We start from the raw sequence: 17,575 nt of genomic DNA, 5'->3' as shown, positions 1-17,575 counted from the left end.
ACGGAAATATGTATGATAAACGAACTCCAATTGATTTTTCCATGGACTAACAACTAGTTGTCAGTAATATTTTATTTTTATAGGAGAACATTCATTCTTTAAAATGAGCACATCTGGTGACTTACTTAATATGAAGAAGCTTGAATACAATCCAAGTTGTTTCCTCCCATATTCTGTGCAAGGTCAGTATTTTTAAAAACTGATAAACCTTACAATCATGATTTGGTTTTTGATAAACTAGCTATTTCTGTACTATTTATTTCTTACTTCTTAGTTATACTAATAAAATGTGATGTTTTTAGAAAACGGAGATTCACAGATGGTTATTATTGGTTCGCACTCAAATTCTTTACAAATTTATGATGGAATAATGCTTGTATGGGCTTCTCAATTACCTCACGTACCTGTGACTTGTAAAATAGGAAAGTTTGAGTAAGCAAGTTATTATTTCTGAAAAATTCAGATTTAGAGGAAATCCAAGATGATAAATAATACTAAACTATATTGTTGTCACTTAAAGTGTCTTCAAGTTTTTGAAAAAGCCCTTTTCATTCTCAAGATATTCGTATTTTGACATAATCTGCATAAATTATGATATCGTGGTCAAAGTGAAAATAACTACATGGAGTATTTAATTTTCTAAGAGATTTTTTAAATTGGTCAAAAATCTTCGTTTTCTCAGACACAATGAGCTTTTTTCAAATGATTTATTTGAAGTATCTCATTTAATGGGTTTTCTCTGAAGATCCTGTGGATCATACTAATAACCAATGATTTTAATATTTTCAAAGTGTGAGGGTGTTCAAAGATTATTAGCAATCAGTGGACTTTATATAAAGCCAAAACTAACTTGTTTCCAGTCTGAATTATTTGCTTATCATGAAATGGGATTGAAGTATTTATTTCTCTCCTTACAGTAAATTTTAAATCAGCGTGTAACAAATTATATTTGATCAGTTTTAAAAAACCTTTTTAGCTCTATAACATAAATTCAACATTATTTGTCACCACTGATTTCATTTACATAGGAATTTAAAATTATGATGTTTTTGCTTCACATGGGTTGGGTGGAGGGGGTAGATAAAATATGTACACTTTCAGTGTACTTTTGTTAGATACTAAGTTGGAGATAAAGCAACATAAATATTAAGCCTCCATAATGATCGGTTTGAGCCTTTTTCATGCCAACACAGACTGGAATTTTCATAAAAACATTTTTATTAGGGGTTTAGAAGGAGTAATTGTTACACTTGGTGAGTTTGGTCATCTCTATGCTTCATATCTTGGCACAGATCCTTCATTATTTGTTGCTCCTCAAGTTGATTCAAGGATGGGAAATTTTGAAGTATGCAGTTTATTGTTGTTGTTTATTAAAAGGGTTTGTTTTAGTACGATCATTTAAGCTTTAATGAGTTTGACAGGATGCTATGCTGAGAACATAACTTCGAATTTTGACATGCCCATGCATTGATATATATATACTAAATATGTCTTTAATATAAATTTTCAAGATTTGTTAAAAAATGTCCTATGTATTCATTATTTTGTAATCAGCTTTTTGATTTTAGCAACTGGAAAAAGAGTTAAAACATTTAAATTCTGTAATCCGAAAAGCTGAAGGTGGCTCAGGTAATCTATTTGTTGTGTCAAGGATTTTTTTTTTTATAGTTTAGTTTTCGAATCAGTGACACAGGACAAACATTTATAATAGCGTTTTACGAGTGTAAATTTGACATTTTTATAAAGATTCGTAAATAATAATGTTAGTAATAATAATAATAATAATAATAATAATAATAATAATAATAATAATAATAATAATAATAATAATAATAATAATAATAATAATAATAATAATAATAATAATAATAATAATTATATTTATTGAGTAGTACTATTCTATCATGAAATTTAAATTGCCATAATTTTCTATCTATTTGATTAAAGGAGGTAACCTTTCATATATGGTGTACTTATAAGTTGTTTATTTCATATACCAAAGAATTTTATCCTAAAGTTATTTAAACGCTAAAAAATTAATACCATGTTAGAATAGTACTACTACATTAAATTGGCAATAAATTCTTACCCATAATCCCTTTCACACCCAGATTATATTTTTTGGGGTAAGTTTTAAATTTCCTTTAACACTACAATAAAGATTTGGAGTCTCTTTTGTTTTATTGTTATTATTTTTCAATTTGCCGAAAATTCAAGTACAACATATCTCAGCTTACTCGATGCTCAAATCACGGAAGCAAGTTTCAACATTTCAGCGAAAATTCTTCCTACGTTGAAATATAGTAAAATAATTAAAAAATAATGTTGGAAATAGAAGTAACATGACTGCAGCTGTATAATGATAAACTTTTTTTTTATATTATTTTTCCTAACAGGTACCTGCTGCGACGCATTTATCTCTAATGTTAGAATAATACTACTCAAAAAATTGAAAGTTTGTACAGTAATATTTCTCTGTTAAGCTATGCAATGGAGGTGTAGCTTATTTTGCAGACGAGTTCAGAGACAGGAGAATAATCGACAATCGAAGTTACAATGCCACGTGACCAGCTAGCGCTATTTTGCGTCTACGTTTTCTATCTCAGTTATATAAATTTTTACCCTTTTTTGTTACAGAACCCTGTTTGAAGACAACGTGATTTTGTTATTTAGAACTAACTATAAATGAATATTTCTTAAGAAAAAAAACTTAATTCAATCAAGTAAGCATTCAGAATAGTTTTTAAGTATTCGCATGGCTGTTTTCACACGTGGTTAACAGGATTTTCGCGGATTTTACCCAAAATTCAGGGAAAATTGCATTTTCGGGCAATACGAAATATGAAAAAACGGAAGATATGTTGTTAAGCAACTTTTATTTGGCTGTCAGCAACTTCAAACAGAATGTTAAAATTTCGATCTAGTAATTTATTTCTAAGCAGAAATGATATTACTTCAAAGAAAGAAACTTTAGCGAAAGAAATTTCGCGATTTGTGGCCCCAATCGCGAAAGTTTATTCCCGCAAAATATGTTGACACAGCCTATTTGCAAAAGTTAATTCTCACGAATTTTATTTCCTGTATAGCTAACTTCTTTTGTAGAAACATGTACTTCACTGAAAAACAAGAAACAAAAATAGGACAAATTCTGTCAACACCACCGCCCATTGCGAAAGGTAATTTTCGCAAAAAAATTTAAAGAAATGACAGATTGCGAAAATTTTTCACGCGAAAATAATTGAAGGGTGTCATTCGCTAAAGTTTTTTCCCTTGATTTCGCGTTTTTTGACTCGTGCACTTGGTATAAATTATGTCTGTCATATGAAAATTAAAATCCATGCCTCAAATGATTGCTGTCAGCATTACTTCTTGCTGACATCAGCATTTTTTTAAAAAGAAGATCTATTGTTCAAAAGATATTGTTATCAATATTTGTTTAAAATTATTCAAATAAAGTATTATTTTGATACTTTAATGACATTCAACTATGTAACCACTATTTATCGATTTACTCAGGTGCCAATTAGACAAAAAGTCCGCAAAGGTTGATTCACTTTTTTAATGAGATGTGGCTTATTTAGTGTATCTTTGGTTGTAAAGAATCCCTTTTTACTACTTTGAATCAAAATAAACAATTTCACTGGGCGCTAGAATCAGAAAACCCCTGATAAAAGACTAGGGCGTAAATGGCGTGACTGCAGAAAAACATTAACGCCACAGGGAATTTCTTTTCCTTTAATTCCAAAATGAAAAAAAATGAGCTACTAAAAATTTCAGGGTCGTTGGGTTAGCTAATCCTTAAGTATGCTAGGTAGAGCTTGCATTGACGTAAGATAAATGGAAAAGTGATACGATATGTATGTTTCGTATGTTCAACGATTGTGTTTAATATGCATTGAAAAATACAAAGCGATCTTCTTTACTAAAGTTGTGAATTCTTAGCACTCGGTTCCTTTCGCCTAAAATGCATGGCAAAATCAAATGTGTGTAAAAAGGTGTATCCAAAAACACGTCGAAACATCGTATGAAGAATTTATTATAAATTGTCTGTGTAGGAAAGGTGTCATTTCCTCTGTTTAAACACATTATATATTCCAGACACACTTTGATCTAAACACTGAAGCCGACGATAACGCCAACGATGTAAGTGATGTCGATTTTCACCATACCAAACATTCTGGTAGAGAAGTAATAGAAGTAGATCCCGAACATCACGATAACTTCGATGACACCTTATCCGACAGCGAGGTTGAGGCGAAAAAATCCAATACATGAAGAAAGATGTTTTCAAGTAGTGACATTAAAGAGTTGCAAGCAAATGTGCTAAAATAATAAGATTTAGGCCAATTACAGAGTATAGAGTTTTAGAAAGCTTGGAAGGTTCCGAATTGCTGGGAAAATACTCATTTGCTCAACTGCGTACAAGACATACTTACGAAGGAAACAATAAGTTCTTTCCACATTTAGGTCCAGTTCAGTTTGCGTCACATACTATTCAAATAGTGACGATCAAAGGACTAATACTTTTTATGTTTACCCCTGTTTGAAATATTTTGTTTTAGTGGCTTTGTGGTACAAATAAATTTTTGTTGCAGCAACGCTTATTTATTTCATTAACCGTTATGATTGAATCTCAATTATCTTTTCAATTGTAAACGAACTCCAATACTTTCCGTATGCTCTTAACGTACTTTATTAATATTATAGGGCTGGCATTAACTACGTGGTGTAGTTATTATTTTTATTTGTAAATAGATAAACCAATTCTGTCTTTCTAAAAAAAAATTTTTTTAGCAAAACAAGTTGGTTTATCAGACTAAAAGAAAGAGAAGATTGCACCGCTAGACCTTACTTCTATGCAATTCATTTGTCTGGCGCATTGTTTTTCTCCATTTTCCCACCAGATAACGAAATTTATTCTTCATGAAAAAGTCCATAAATCCTGAAAAAATCGCAAACTATTCATCCAATAAATAGCCTGCTACAACTGCTATATTTAAAAACAAAATTTTCTTTTGAAACAGTGTTCCTGTGACCTCCTGAAAACTTATACCCGAATAAGTACATTGGTCTATTCGAACCACACATCACAATTTAAGATAAGTGGCATTTATATAGGTCTGTTGTGTTTATGTTTCCTGCATAATTTGTGAAAAAAAGAAAAATGATTTTTAAACTTGCTGAAAGTGGTACTTAGGTCACAAAAATTTTTTAATGCCATCATCATGTTCGGGATACTTTTTTTTTACTGTGCTAATCTTTGTCTAAAAAATAATTTTCAAATATTTCGACCAATTAGTGTTTAAAGCGATACTTAGGTGAAAAAAAAACATTTTTTGTTATGTCGAAAGCAGACATTAAGTCAGGTCCAGAAACAATGCAGGGCACAGTTTTGTACTTCACAATCTGTCAAAGTTACCCTTTGTAAATGGATTACGGAGAGGTCTTATTATCACAACAGGTTAGAATAATACTACTTTATGTTAGAATAGTCCTGCTGATAGAATAATACTACTCTGTTAGAATAGTACTACTAAAACGTAGAATAGTACTACTCTGTTAGAATAGTACTACTAAAAGGTAGAATAGTACTACTATGTTAGAATAGTACTACTAATGTTAGAATAGTACTACTAAAAGGTAGAATAGTACTACTATGTTAGAATAGTACTACTAATGTTAGAATAGTACTACTAATAAAATAATAATAATAATAATAATAATAATAATAATAATAATAATAATAATAATAATAATAATAATAATAATAATAATTAAATTTATATGAAGAGTTTTTTTCCTTTTTTCTTAGGTACGCTATCAACAGTGGATAACAAAGAATATCTGAAAGTAAAAGTGACAGTGCCAGATAGTCTTGACGAAGTTTCAGTATGTTTTCTCTTTCTTATAAATTTAAAAGTTCTCATTATGTTGATCTTAATTAGATCCAAACTTGGAATCTTTCCCAGAGTTTCTGAAGTAGAATAAAACATATCATTAAGAAATAATCTTTATATTACTAAAAGATAAACAAAAAGAGACTGCGTATATACCTTTAGGATTTTGTTTCTTGTTTTAAAAGTTTGAGGAGGCATTTTAGAAAGCACTTTAGCAATGATTATTTACTGTTTTGTATGTGTAGCAATGCGTGGAACAAATGGAAAATGAAGAATTGGATTCGATTCCTTCCATTACTGTCAAGGTAACTAATTACTTTTGCTGCAGTGTTCCAGATACACTGTGTCAAGGGTTTTATTTTTGGTTAACTGTTTATGTATAAAGTACTATGTTAAAGTGCAGCAAGTTTTTAACTATATTTCTGACAAAAAATGACCACCACGACAATGTAATCTATCTAATTTTAGTTAACATTCATTCCGAAAATTTAATGCTCTTTTCTATTTCTTTGTTTTCATTGTATGTAACATTGAACTTGTTTCTTCGAAAAATTGTAAGATGTATATTTTATTTTAGGTGACTCTACTTTGCAAAAGCATTAAGCCTATTGAAAACATAATGTTGCAATGTTCTGCAAGTTATCCATTAACATGCAATCAACCACAGATAGAGGTTCCTGTTTTAGGTAGAAAACATTTTATTGATAACAGTGTTCAGAGGAACCTAGAAAATCAATAAAGCATTGTTTTTTTTTAAGAAAACTCTTTAAGAAAAAACTTTTTAGTGCGAATCATGAAAATAGAGGAATTCAAGAAAACTTTTTTCAATCTTTGTTATATTTCAGCATTTATTGTATCATTGTGCTTAGGTCATTGCACCATTTTTTCCTGATGTTTTCTGCGTCTTCGTTGTTTTGTAGATGTATTCTCTAAAAAACAATAAATTTTGGATCAAACTGGAATATCTATTTTGAGGCTAGAACTCTGACAAAATCCAGGAAACTGTGTGAACCCTGCTGTGACTTTTTTCTTGATTTCAGCATGCCCATGAATTATTTACCATAATACGCATTTAAGTTAGCACTAAGGTGTTTTAGTTAAATTGGCATTGCGTTCAGGATATGCAAGTACTCTGGACCCATATTTGTGAAACAGACTTAAATGAGCTCACCCCCTGGGTACTTTCTTTGTATACATTCAACTATATGGGCCGAGCGCGGGACTTCAGGAAATTACGGGTTTTCGGTTGCCGGCGATTAAACTGCTTTCATTCAGCGTCTCACCAAACATAAAAACATTTTTGAAAACTAAAAGTCTCATGGGATTTAGGGGTGAAAAAATAATTTAAAAAATCCTTTGGGAAATGAGTTTACTCCCTGTGTACTTTCTCTGTATACATTCGACTATACGGGACAAGTCCGGGATTTACGGGAAATCGCGGGTTTTCGTTTGCCATACCATACGTACTGCAAGTCGCTGATTTCAAGAACATTTTTGTGTTTTATCCATCAACAAGAGTTTGTCATCTCGCAAACGTTATGACTTTTAACTTGTGTAATTCTTTTTAGGAAACAAAGGGCCTGAACTGTCATTTGATGTATCATTTTACACAAGTGGAAGTATCATTCCATCTGAACTGAATGGACTTGTTACTGCTACATACACCAATGAATCAGGTAGATTTGTTTCCGTATCACAGGTTTGTTGTAACTAAATGCTTAATAGTGATTCAAACTTGTCGTTGTTTATCTGTACACCAAAAAAAAATGTTTCTCACTTAACACGCGAATAAGGTTTGGTTGTATCTTGATGTTTCAAAACTTGTCTGCAGTAAGACTGATGATAGCATATTCGTTATAAAGTCAGCCCTTCTTGTAGCCTTTTTAATTCACGTCGGTACTCAAAAAATGACTAGGTGAATTGTAAAAAAATGAGTTCACATCGGCAAAATTTTGCCAAGGAATTTGCCTACGGCAGACACCGAAATAAAAGTTCATGTCACCGTTTTTGCCGACGTGAAATTGTGTATTGCCGAGGCGAATCATAAAAACGAAAATGTGTGTCGACAATTTTTGCGGACATGAAATGGGTAAATGCCGACGCGAAACAGTATAATGAAGGTTTGCAAAAAATTGCCACGTAAAAAAAATTGAATTAGAAAGGCTGCTTGAACTTCGTCTTTAAATAAAGGCTGATTGTGAATGTGTGGAAGATTTCACTCTTACACGTAAAGATGCTGGGCTTTAAAGTGTCTTTTGTATTTTTATGTTAATAAATATATTTGAATACATAAACTGATCATGCTCATCAGAAATAAAGCCAATTCATGACCACTTAAAAATAATTACACAAATGGATGCAGCTTTATTATAATAATTGCGTTCTTTTATTTTTTAGATGGACCAAGGGTAGTGCAAGCTACTTTTGAACTTCCACTTAAACTAATTGCACTTGGGACTGCACCAGTTAAACAAGCGAATTATAAAGTAATGATATATTTGAACGATTATTTTATTGTTCTTAAAAAAGCCTTGTCAAAATCAACGATTCTTTCTTTCTATATTTGCACTTCAAACCTTTTTAGCGATATTAATATTGAAAGCATTTTTTCTTTGTCCGAACAAAAACATTGTTGCAGACTGTGGTTTGCAATTTGATTACCTTTTCCACCTTGTAATTTCTCCTTGCTATTAAAGTTTTCTTCTTGTACTGTGAATTATTCCTGAGAATCTCCCAACATCATTTTCTCCCTGTTTTAGAACTGTGTAATTTTCTGTATTTTCACAGTCATATGTTGGACCTTTTTTTACAGAGAATTTTTGAAAATGTTCTGCATATTGTTCTTTGTGTTTGATTGACAACTTAAATTTTTAGCTCACGATTGATACTAACAAAGAACCAGTAAATTTAGCTGAGATATTTCCAGGTATAAAAACTTCTTGTGGTTAATCAAATTCATGGTTTGGGAATTTTCTTATGGTATCTATTTATTCAATAATATAGTGTAGAGGGAAGGAGATTTTCTTTGGTAAATGTTAAATGGTACGATGCAAGTTGTCGCACTTAATTTATTTTTTCTACACTTGGCATGAACACACAAAGTTTAAAAACGGAATATTTTGCCGATGTTTGTCAGCCTTGTACACATTTTGTTAAGAAAAAAATGGTTATAAACAATTATACATTCTTTAGAAATGGTGAATGGAGCTGTTATTCCTGTGCCTGTACTTGGTATACAATACATTGGAGGCCCTGTGGTTACTATTCTTTCATCTAAACAGTCCAGTAAGTTATTAACTGTCATTTTATAGTATTTACACTAGCCTTACCTTTTCATTTCTACTTGTTTTCTTTGATTCTGTTTTTTTCATGTTTTAGATCGTTACAGGATTCAATCGGATTTATTTGAAGCTATGTACTTAATACTAACAGAACTACTAAGAAGATTACAAACTCACTTCAATAAAAATCCAGTAAGCACAATAGAGAGTTATAAGGAGTTCTTGTTACTGTGAATACTTGTAAGAAATTGTTGTGCCACTTTGTTTACTTTTTCCATATGTTTAAAAGTGAAACTTATTTCCTTAAGATTTAGTGATATTGTATTCTTTATCCTACTAGATTTATCACGTAAGTTTTTTAAAATTAAAGAAATACTTGGATTATCCTCATTTTTAACTTTGCCTGTTCTAAGGCAGAGACTGCGGAGTTATTTTTCTAATTTAAGAAAAAAAGGGTCAATTTATTTGCCTCCTTTTTATTGTAAATTCCAACTTTTAAGAATGTGTTTTTATGCACTGGCACAAGAGTTCAGTTTCAAGTGTAAAATGAGTAAAAATGTTAATGGTATACTACGATTTAAGATGGTTTTCAGTATCATCAGATGGCCTTGTGAACCATATCTATATGAAAACTAACTTTGTGACAATCCCTTGCACCACATAACCGGAGAATTGAGCCAAATGCGTACAAAAATGGCTTTATAGATCAAATATAGTGTGTTAAAAGGAAAAACAACAGTCTTGATTTGATTGGTGATATCATCTTTTCTCTGTCCAATTAATGCAATCATGCTGATATCTTAAATCCTAGTGCATAGGAATCCGAAAATACTATTTTCTTTCTCTTTTTCGATGATACCTCTGCCCCATATTGCCTGGACATAAAATATTAGATGTTGTTTTTAAATTTTAAAAATGTTTCCAGTGTTTTTTTATTCAATGTATTTTCAGGATGATGTAAAATTCAAAAGTTCTTATCAGGGTGCATTACCTTTAAACGATTACTTTGAGCTCATCGATAATCACTTTCAACAACGGTTGTGTCTTAAAAATTATGAAGACTTGCTGACTCAGCGCAGACAACAATTTCGTGTCATACAAAAGAGGTTGCTCACTCGCTTCAAAGATAAAACTCCATCTCCACTGTCACATTTAGATACGTTACTTGATGGAACATTTAAGCAGGTATGTTCATATGATTGAGTGTAAATGTAGACGTAGCTGTTTTGATTTACAACAAGAAGCTCTACAGTACTAGATCTCTGCTCAACACACAGTATCAAACCTACTGCATAATAATCCACATATCCACATAGTTGTCTAAATTGTGCGAGAAACGTTTTTGAAAAAAAATAAGGCTGCATGTACACTGCTTTAAAATCAATCCAGCCGTGGGGTAAAAAAATTCAAACGAAAAGTTTAATCTTGAAACTAAAAGCTCACTATGACTACAAAATTTATGCAAGTTTAAGTAAAATTTATCCTCAACATTGTCTGTATTGGTTTCTTGGACTTCATAACTAGTTCTTTACTCCCAGATCTTTTACAGCACCAGTTGCCTGAACAAAAACTGAATAAGTATGTTTCAAAACATTACAGTAAGAAGTAAAGTGTTCTATAGTATTTCATTAAGGTTACGAAATTGGTCATCGTTAGCCTGTCCAAATTTTATTTTATTTTACTCTGTGTTAATACTGCTTTCTGTTATAACGATGAATCTTGTGAACACATGCTATATCTAACACCGCGTGACTTTTTAATGAGATGCACGTTGTTGTTGTTTTATAAGAAATCAATAAAATGGTTATATAGTAAAAGTTTCTTAAATTCTGTGGTTATCATCTAAAGCGATGTATGTTCTGTGAAAATCAACAATTCCGAATGATCAGGATAACATAATCCATATTCATACAATTAATGGAAGGCATGCGAGAAAAAAAGAAGATAAAAGTTTTACATTTTAACAACAACTTATAAAGTAGTGTCTTTTAAAAAAAATCGTGCAGAAAGGGTAGCCTGATATAATGTTTTGTAATGATCAATAGATCGTCTTTCAAATCAACAAGGAAAAAATTAGCTATATCAAACATTGTTTTCCTGTTATGCTTTGCGGTATAGAAATATTGCACTTAGTAATTAGAAGTATAATTTACCTGCCAGTGTTGGTCTTATTAAAATATTTTCTATAACCAAAAGATTGCATTGCCAGAACAACAAGGAAAAATTTATATTAAACTTTTTATCATGCAACGCGACATCTAGAGAAAATTATTTGATGTAGATCTATATGATAAATACAATGGAGTTAGCAGAGAATCTGGATGTGGACAGGGCAACATTATTAACAAAAATCTACGATAAAAAAGGAGGCTTTTTTTACATATGCCGCCATTTGTTCTATTTTTTCACTGTAATGGTTCAGACGCACCCAAAAAATTAATTCTTTGGATATAAAAACAAATTGTCTATAAGATAACATAATTATGAGATTTTTTTCCAGGCAGCCATAAATTTAAAATTTTTTTTTCTCTAAAACGTCCATAACTTTACTCTGTTTATTTTTTTATTGCGTAATATTTCTCAATCTTTCTTAAAATTGGCCACATTTTTTTTCATTTTCATTTGAAAATTCGTAAAGAAAGTATTCAATCGGCTGTTCTATTTAATAAAACGTCAAAGTATGAATTGGAATTTTTTACAAAAAACAAGAACACAACAATTTTCAACAATATACTCTTTTAAGATGAGATTAGACAAAAAGTAAAGAATTTTGCTTGCATGGTTATAAACGCTTTGTTTATCATTATTCTTAAGTCATATAAACTTGTATCCTCTCACTGATGTAAAATATCTTTCCTAAGGTTTTACTTGATTTTTCTCACAAAATCTTGTTGTATGTTTGTCAGTTAAATTAGACTGACCTCAGGAGTGATTTTACACATGTCTTGCTCTTAACCGTACTAAGAACATACTAAGGATATATCAGCATGGTTTTCGCACAAAAGTTGAGTTGAAAGAAAAAACACAATCCGTTTAAGTGTGATGATATAAGATGATATAGGGGACAACGGTGCATATGGGAGATATATTGTTATACGCAACCTGCACATTATCTTCCCAAGTTCTCGAGGATGAGGGATCGAGTTGGACTTGAACCAACTCGTCTACTACAAGTGCTAGGGAGATAGCGCCAAGTCGATAGCACAGTCGGTAGAGCAATCACACAGCAAGGGAGAGGACGTGGGTCCCACTCGATTTAACATCTTCTTGCAGTGCTTCGAAAGATAATATGCAGGGTTACTTATACAAATATGATCAGTTCAAAAGGTGGCGATAACTGTAGTGCCGCCATTTTAACTGCTGCTAACTCAGATTAAAGCGAACAAGTGAATGTTAACGATGATAAATGTGGATAGTACGATCTAAATATTTGACATTCTTACTGTTTTTTTACACAGGATAGTAGTTCTAGTTTCGTCAGATTTTTACTACTCCGATATAATGTTATTGTTTTGGTAGATAATGGCATTAGCTGATGAGATCGAGAATACAAAAATTTCACTTAAGCATGCAGGAGTAGCTTTGTCTGGTGGAACTCGCCTTTTAAATTTGTTGGTGAGGTAAGCTTCTCCTGACGCTTTTAAAATGTAGGCTTTTTTAAAAACAAGAAAAATCATAACACAAAGTGAGAAATAGGAATGTTCAGTAAATAAACTTGGTAACATTGTCATTATAAAGCACCTGCATGACTTTTGCACTGACTTTTGTTGAAAATTTGTTCTTATTAGAACTGAGTGTGCAGTGCTTGCTCTGAATTTTCCATTCATTCATAACTCTATAGGAAAAAACCATTATAAATTGACAATTGTCAAGATTTAAGAGATAAGCTTAGTAAACTAAGCTTGTGGCAATTTTCAAAATAGGCAACGTTAGAAAATTATAGACACTTATCTAAGCATTATAGATCCTGCTGAAAATTCTGAAAATACCAACTATTTTTAGTCGCATTTGGTGACTATAAAAGACAAATGGAGTTAGCAAGACCCCAAAACAATTTGCTAGAACTTTTCTTTACTATCAATTTTTTGTAACTAACCAACATCGTTTTTTGGTAGGTTCCATATATTCTTTTAAAAACAAAAGAGTACTTTCTTATTTCTTTGAATACGAGTTCAAATTAACAGGGTGTTATATATCCGTTACAGGATGAAGATATTAGCTTGAGCTAAAAATAATGGGGAGTTACTGAAAATAAAAAGGGTGAGGTTCGTAATAATAGGGGAGGGGTGTTTTAAAAATACAGGTTCTGACCCCTCTGCCAACTATGGTCACTTAGGACTGTACCTATTCGTGTAGTTGATCGTCAAACGTTTGAAGCCACTCCCTAAAAGGACCTTCTAGAATAAGTTTTTAATTTTCTACATTTGTTTTTTAGAATATTTGCATCAATGTCAGATGAAGAATTCAATGTACTAAAAGCTTGCTTGTCTCCTATTGTTTCAGACGCTCATACATTGGTACGTACGTAGCCTGATGTTTTTTAATTTAAAGTAGCTATGCGCTTAAAATTTCGTTCATATGAAAGTATTGAGTGCGATCATCTCCTTCCCTGATGCTTTAGTGTTTTCGTATGGGTAAACAAACATGCTTTTTGGGTAAACAACACCTAAGGGGAAGAAGTTTTTTAAAAAGAAACATATTAACAAACTGAGTGATATTTTAAGACAAAAACGCAAAGAGTTCTATAGCTATTTTGTAATTGTGTAGAACAAGGAGAAAGTTAGCAAAGATTTAAAACTTTACCATTATAACGACAAGTTTTACAAACACGGTGCACGGTTCATTTAAAAAAATTTAGAATGAATTCACTGATGAGTTCCATCTTTATTTATTTAATTTTAAATATCTTATACATTTTTTCGTCTACTGTAACTGATTTCCTATGTCTTTCAAGAAAATCGTGCTCGATTCTTCACAAGAAAACCATATACAGTCAAAACAACCCAGGGCTTGTGGAAATAAAATTTCACAATAAATTTAGTTCAGCGTTTCTAAGATGGAGAAACTTTATGTATTTAAATGGTGGAAAGTTTTTTAAGTTGATTCTGCAAAATGTTGTTTGTATTTAAAATGCCTGTGGAGGTGTGTTAAGCGGAATTTCATTTCAATTCTATAACAGTCAAGTGTTGTTGACAACAATCACAACCTTTTGTTTTTATAATGTGAGGATTACCTTAAAATTGTTTTCACTTATTGCGACCTGTTATCATAGTTACAAGGCCTTTGTTTCTTTTGATGTGGTTTCTGAATACAGTTTGTAAACATGGTACTCCCAGGGCTAACTGGCTAGGTTAACCTAATATGGATTTTCCGTTAAAAGAAAATAAAGATTTGATTCTTCTTGTGATTCTTTTGTTTTGTTTACATGTACAAATATTCATGGTATTCAACCTTGGACGTTCGCTTTTTTCATTGCTTATTTGATAGTCGTCTATTCTTATCAAGTTTAGCAAAATTTTAGCCGCAAGTAATTTCCTTGATATGTATCGACATACTTAGCATGTATTATACTCGCAAAGAACGTTTTGCACAATTTGAGAACATTTAATAACACAAATTTCACGTGAGCGCATGTTGTAATTTGTGATTTGCATTTGCTTACATTTTTAAAAAATTTAAAGAAGGTACATGATCATGTGTCATCTCATCTCATGTGTCATGTGTTCCACAGATCGAAAAGTGGTACGGCACTTTTGGCGTAGTCTCGTTTTAGGGTAATAATAGGAACACGATGAAATTTATTCCACGTTAATAATCAGCAAAATAGTACTTTGATGCTTGTTTTAATGGAGCCTCGTTTCCAAGCAAATAATGAAGCCAGTACAAACACTAACTAAGCAGTGGAGTTTTTGTGGTATTTTTGCTCTCTTGTGGTTGACGAAAAGGTCGCATTTGTTATATATGTTCGCTTATATAATCCAAAGAAACAACCTAGTACTTAATCGTGGTGGGATTATTAAGAGACCGCTGTTTTGTTTAAAAGTTATGAAATCTAACCTCTGACCTAAGTTTTGTCATCTTTATTGGGGAAGTTGATCGAGTATAAGGGTTTGTGAAAGAAATAAAAGGAGGGGAGAAAATTAGAGATATATACAGGTGATAAAGTCATTTAACATTATTCCTCGATAACGTCAGAGATTGGTTGCATATGACAAAAATAGTGCATATATTGATTGGCAGCTTAGTAACGAAGTATATCCTGTGACGTACGCAAACGGATTTTATTTGCATATACTTTAGTGTTTATTTACTACTCATATATTTTCAAGTTTTGTTTATAGAAGATATGTGTTTAAACGCATGACGTTCAAGCTTTCTGAGATTTCAAAATTTCAAACTTGCGACTGTTTTTACTGCATACTATTTTCAGAATTAGAAAAACGTTAAAAAAAGGTTTGAAATCTCGGCATATTATTGCGAACAAAATATCAGCTCCTGATAACTCGAAATGTTACCTTTTCACTGTTCTGTGGAGAAGAGCTAGTTATATATTTTAATGTTTGTTAACACGCATATCAAAGCCTAATTTGGTAATAGTTTAAGCATTTGCGGAGGAGATTTCGTGCTAATTATGGGTTGCTAAGGGCGAGGTTAAGAAGGACATTCCGAGGGAGTTTATTCATCATTTTTCTCAATGAGTTAACACCTTTTATAGTTGTTATATCAACAACATGACGTCAACAGCGTGACATCGAGTCAAAAAATTATTGACTATCCATCATCGTTTTCACTTGTAGAAAAATATTTAAGTTCAAATCATTTTCTTTATGTTTATAAGAATAGCCTTATTATGTTTTACGAACCTCAAGGATAAGACAACCAAAAGTCTCTTTTTTTCCGAAAAATCTGGTGGTGTTGACCAACATTGAACCTTAATGTTCTTATAAACTACGTTTCCATTTTTAAAAATGTTTGCGTTGACTTTTTATTTATTTATTCTCCCGAACACGAAGTGATATTTGTTGCTTTCGTGTAAAATGTGTTCATTGATTTATCTTTAATTTGGCGATTACTAAATTAGAATCAAAATCAACTAGCCATGTTGCTATCAAGATCAAATGTTGTTAATTTATTCGGGAATAATTAATAGACTTAATTATTCTTTTGTTTCAGTGGAACTATTTGCCTCTTGTTTCTTATGGGCTTTTGAGGGAATGGGGGCATGACTCCTGACATAAAACTTAAAACATAAGAAGGAATAAATTACCATAATTATTTTCTTGCCAACGTCAGCATTTTTTGTCAGCAATTTAAAATCAAAGAAAATATCTATCAAAATCCATTTTAAAACGTTCTAGGCAATATTTGATTTTCTCGTTTGTTATTCTGTTAGAAATGTTTGTAACATATCTTCCAGTTTTATATATCAGATTAGATTCATAAAAATCGGACGGAAATAAATCTTTGAATTTTAAGCTTCGTGTATTTCAGCCTTGAACGTTGTAAAGTATGTGTTCTTTAGTGTATGCTAACCAATTTTTAGGGTTGGCAAGAAAGTGTAAACAGTAACATTGGTTATCTTCTTCGAACATGTCTAGCAAAATCTGCAAAGGAGCAGAATGGTATGTTACCGTTATATATCCACGTAACGTGAAACAACATGATCCATGACAGAGCAGTTTTATAAATATAATGTATAATTTTTCTTAGCAAATTTGCAATCCAACGTTATGGAGAAAGATACGAGCAAACTGAAACGTCATATAGCTCTCATGTGTGAGCGATTAAACAAAGGTGGTTCTCTCAAATTGAAACAAAATGGTAGCAAAGTATCAAACGATCACACTAGTTTAGAAGGTAAGTCGGAAAAAATTGCAAATCAATTATTTACAAAAAGTAGCCATGGAGTTTTTAGGAGCGTTATGTAAGCTGTACTGCTATATTTTTACGGAAAAGGTTTCGCGCGCAATTATCTGTACTACAGATTTTCTTGCGCGATAAAATCTTTTGCGAATAAGGTAAATGCAGGCATGTCAATTTCGGGATATCACCTAAAATTTTGCGACTCTAAAGTGGTTGGATTGATTCAAGCAATTTCTACACAATTTTGTTTCTAGATGGATTTCAAAACATGGAACTTGCAAAAAGAATGCGAGGTGGTGATGACATAAAGGTTATCAAAGAAGAAGTCGAGAGTTAGCTTCGTATGTAGAAAGTAAAAATGAAAATTATGTAATTTATAATGTGAAAGACGTGTAAATAAATCTTTTAAATTATGAGAAGCTAACTATAATCTCTTTCAATTTCATCCGTGAGTTTTTGTCTTTAATACCTTAATATGTCTAGCTCTTAACCGACACCCCGAAGGCGGATACCTGATTAACGTTTAGATTTCAT

General features: G+C 31.6%; 1 protein-coding gene across 1 annotated transcript in view; it reads left to right on the top strand.

Annotated features, from left to right (window-relative positions):
- The window catches only part of LOC130642020 (protein PTHB1-like), a 34,918-nt gene extending 17,432 nt beyond the window's left edge, over positions 1–17,486 (top strand). Inside the window, exons 9-26 of the mRNA XM_057449086.1 lie at positions 84–182; positions 303–432; positions 1,225–1,345; positions 1,569–1,629; positions 5,813–5,889; positions 6,143–6,202; positions 6,475–6,583; positions 7,466–7,573; positions 8,295–8,383; positions 8,772–8,823; positions 9,090–9,182; positions 9,276–9,370; positions 10,130–10,363; positions 12,698–12,798; positions 13,614–13,695; positions 16,722–16,800; positions 16,889–17,035; positions 17,296–17,486. Coding sequence (XP_057305069.1) covers positions 84–182; positions 303–432; positions 1,225–1,345; positions 1,569–1,629; positions 5,813–5,889; positions 6,143–6,202; positions 6,475–6,583; positions 7,466–7,573; positions 8,295–8,383; positions 8,772–8,823; positions 9,090–9,182; positions 9,276–9,370; positions 10,130–10,363; positions 12,698–12,798; positions 13,614–13,695; positions 16,722–16,800; positions 16,889–17,035; positions 17,296–17,378 — 1,820 coding nt within the window. The 3' untranslated portion in view covers positions 17,379–17,486. The remainder of the gene's footprint in view (positions 1–83; positions 183–302; positions 433–1,224; positions 1,346–1,568; positions 1,630–5,812; positions 5,890–6,142; positions 6,203–6,474; positions 6,584–7,465; positions 7,574–8,294; positions 8,384–8,771; positions 8,824–9,089; positions 9,183–9,275; positions 9,371–10,129; positions 10,364–12,697; positions 12,799–13,613; positions 13,696–16,721; positions 16,801–16,888; positions 17,036–17,295) is intronic.
- Positions 17,487–17,575: the final 89 nt, after the last annotated feature.

Source organism: Hydractinia symbiolongicarpus, chromosome 4, assembly GCF_029227915.1.
Source record: "Hydractinia symbiolongicarpus strain clone_291-10 chromosome 4, HSymV2.1, whole genome shotgun sequence".
In the NCBI taxonomy this organism is placed as follows: Eukaryota; Metazoa; Cnidaria; class Hydrozoa; order Anthoathecata; family Hydractiniidae; genus Hydractinia; species Hydractinia symbiolongicarpus.
The sequence above is the reverse complement of the archived record's forward strand: the minus strand, read 5'-3'. Positions and strand labels throughout refer to the sequence as shown.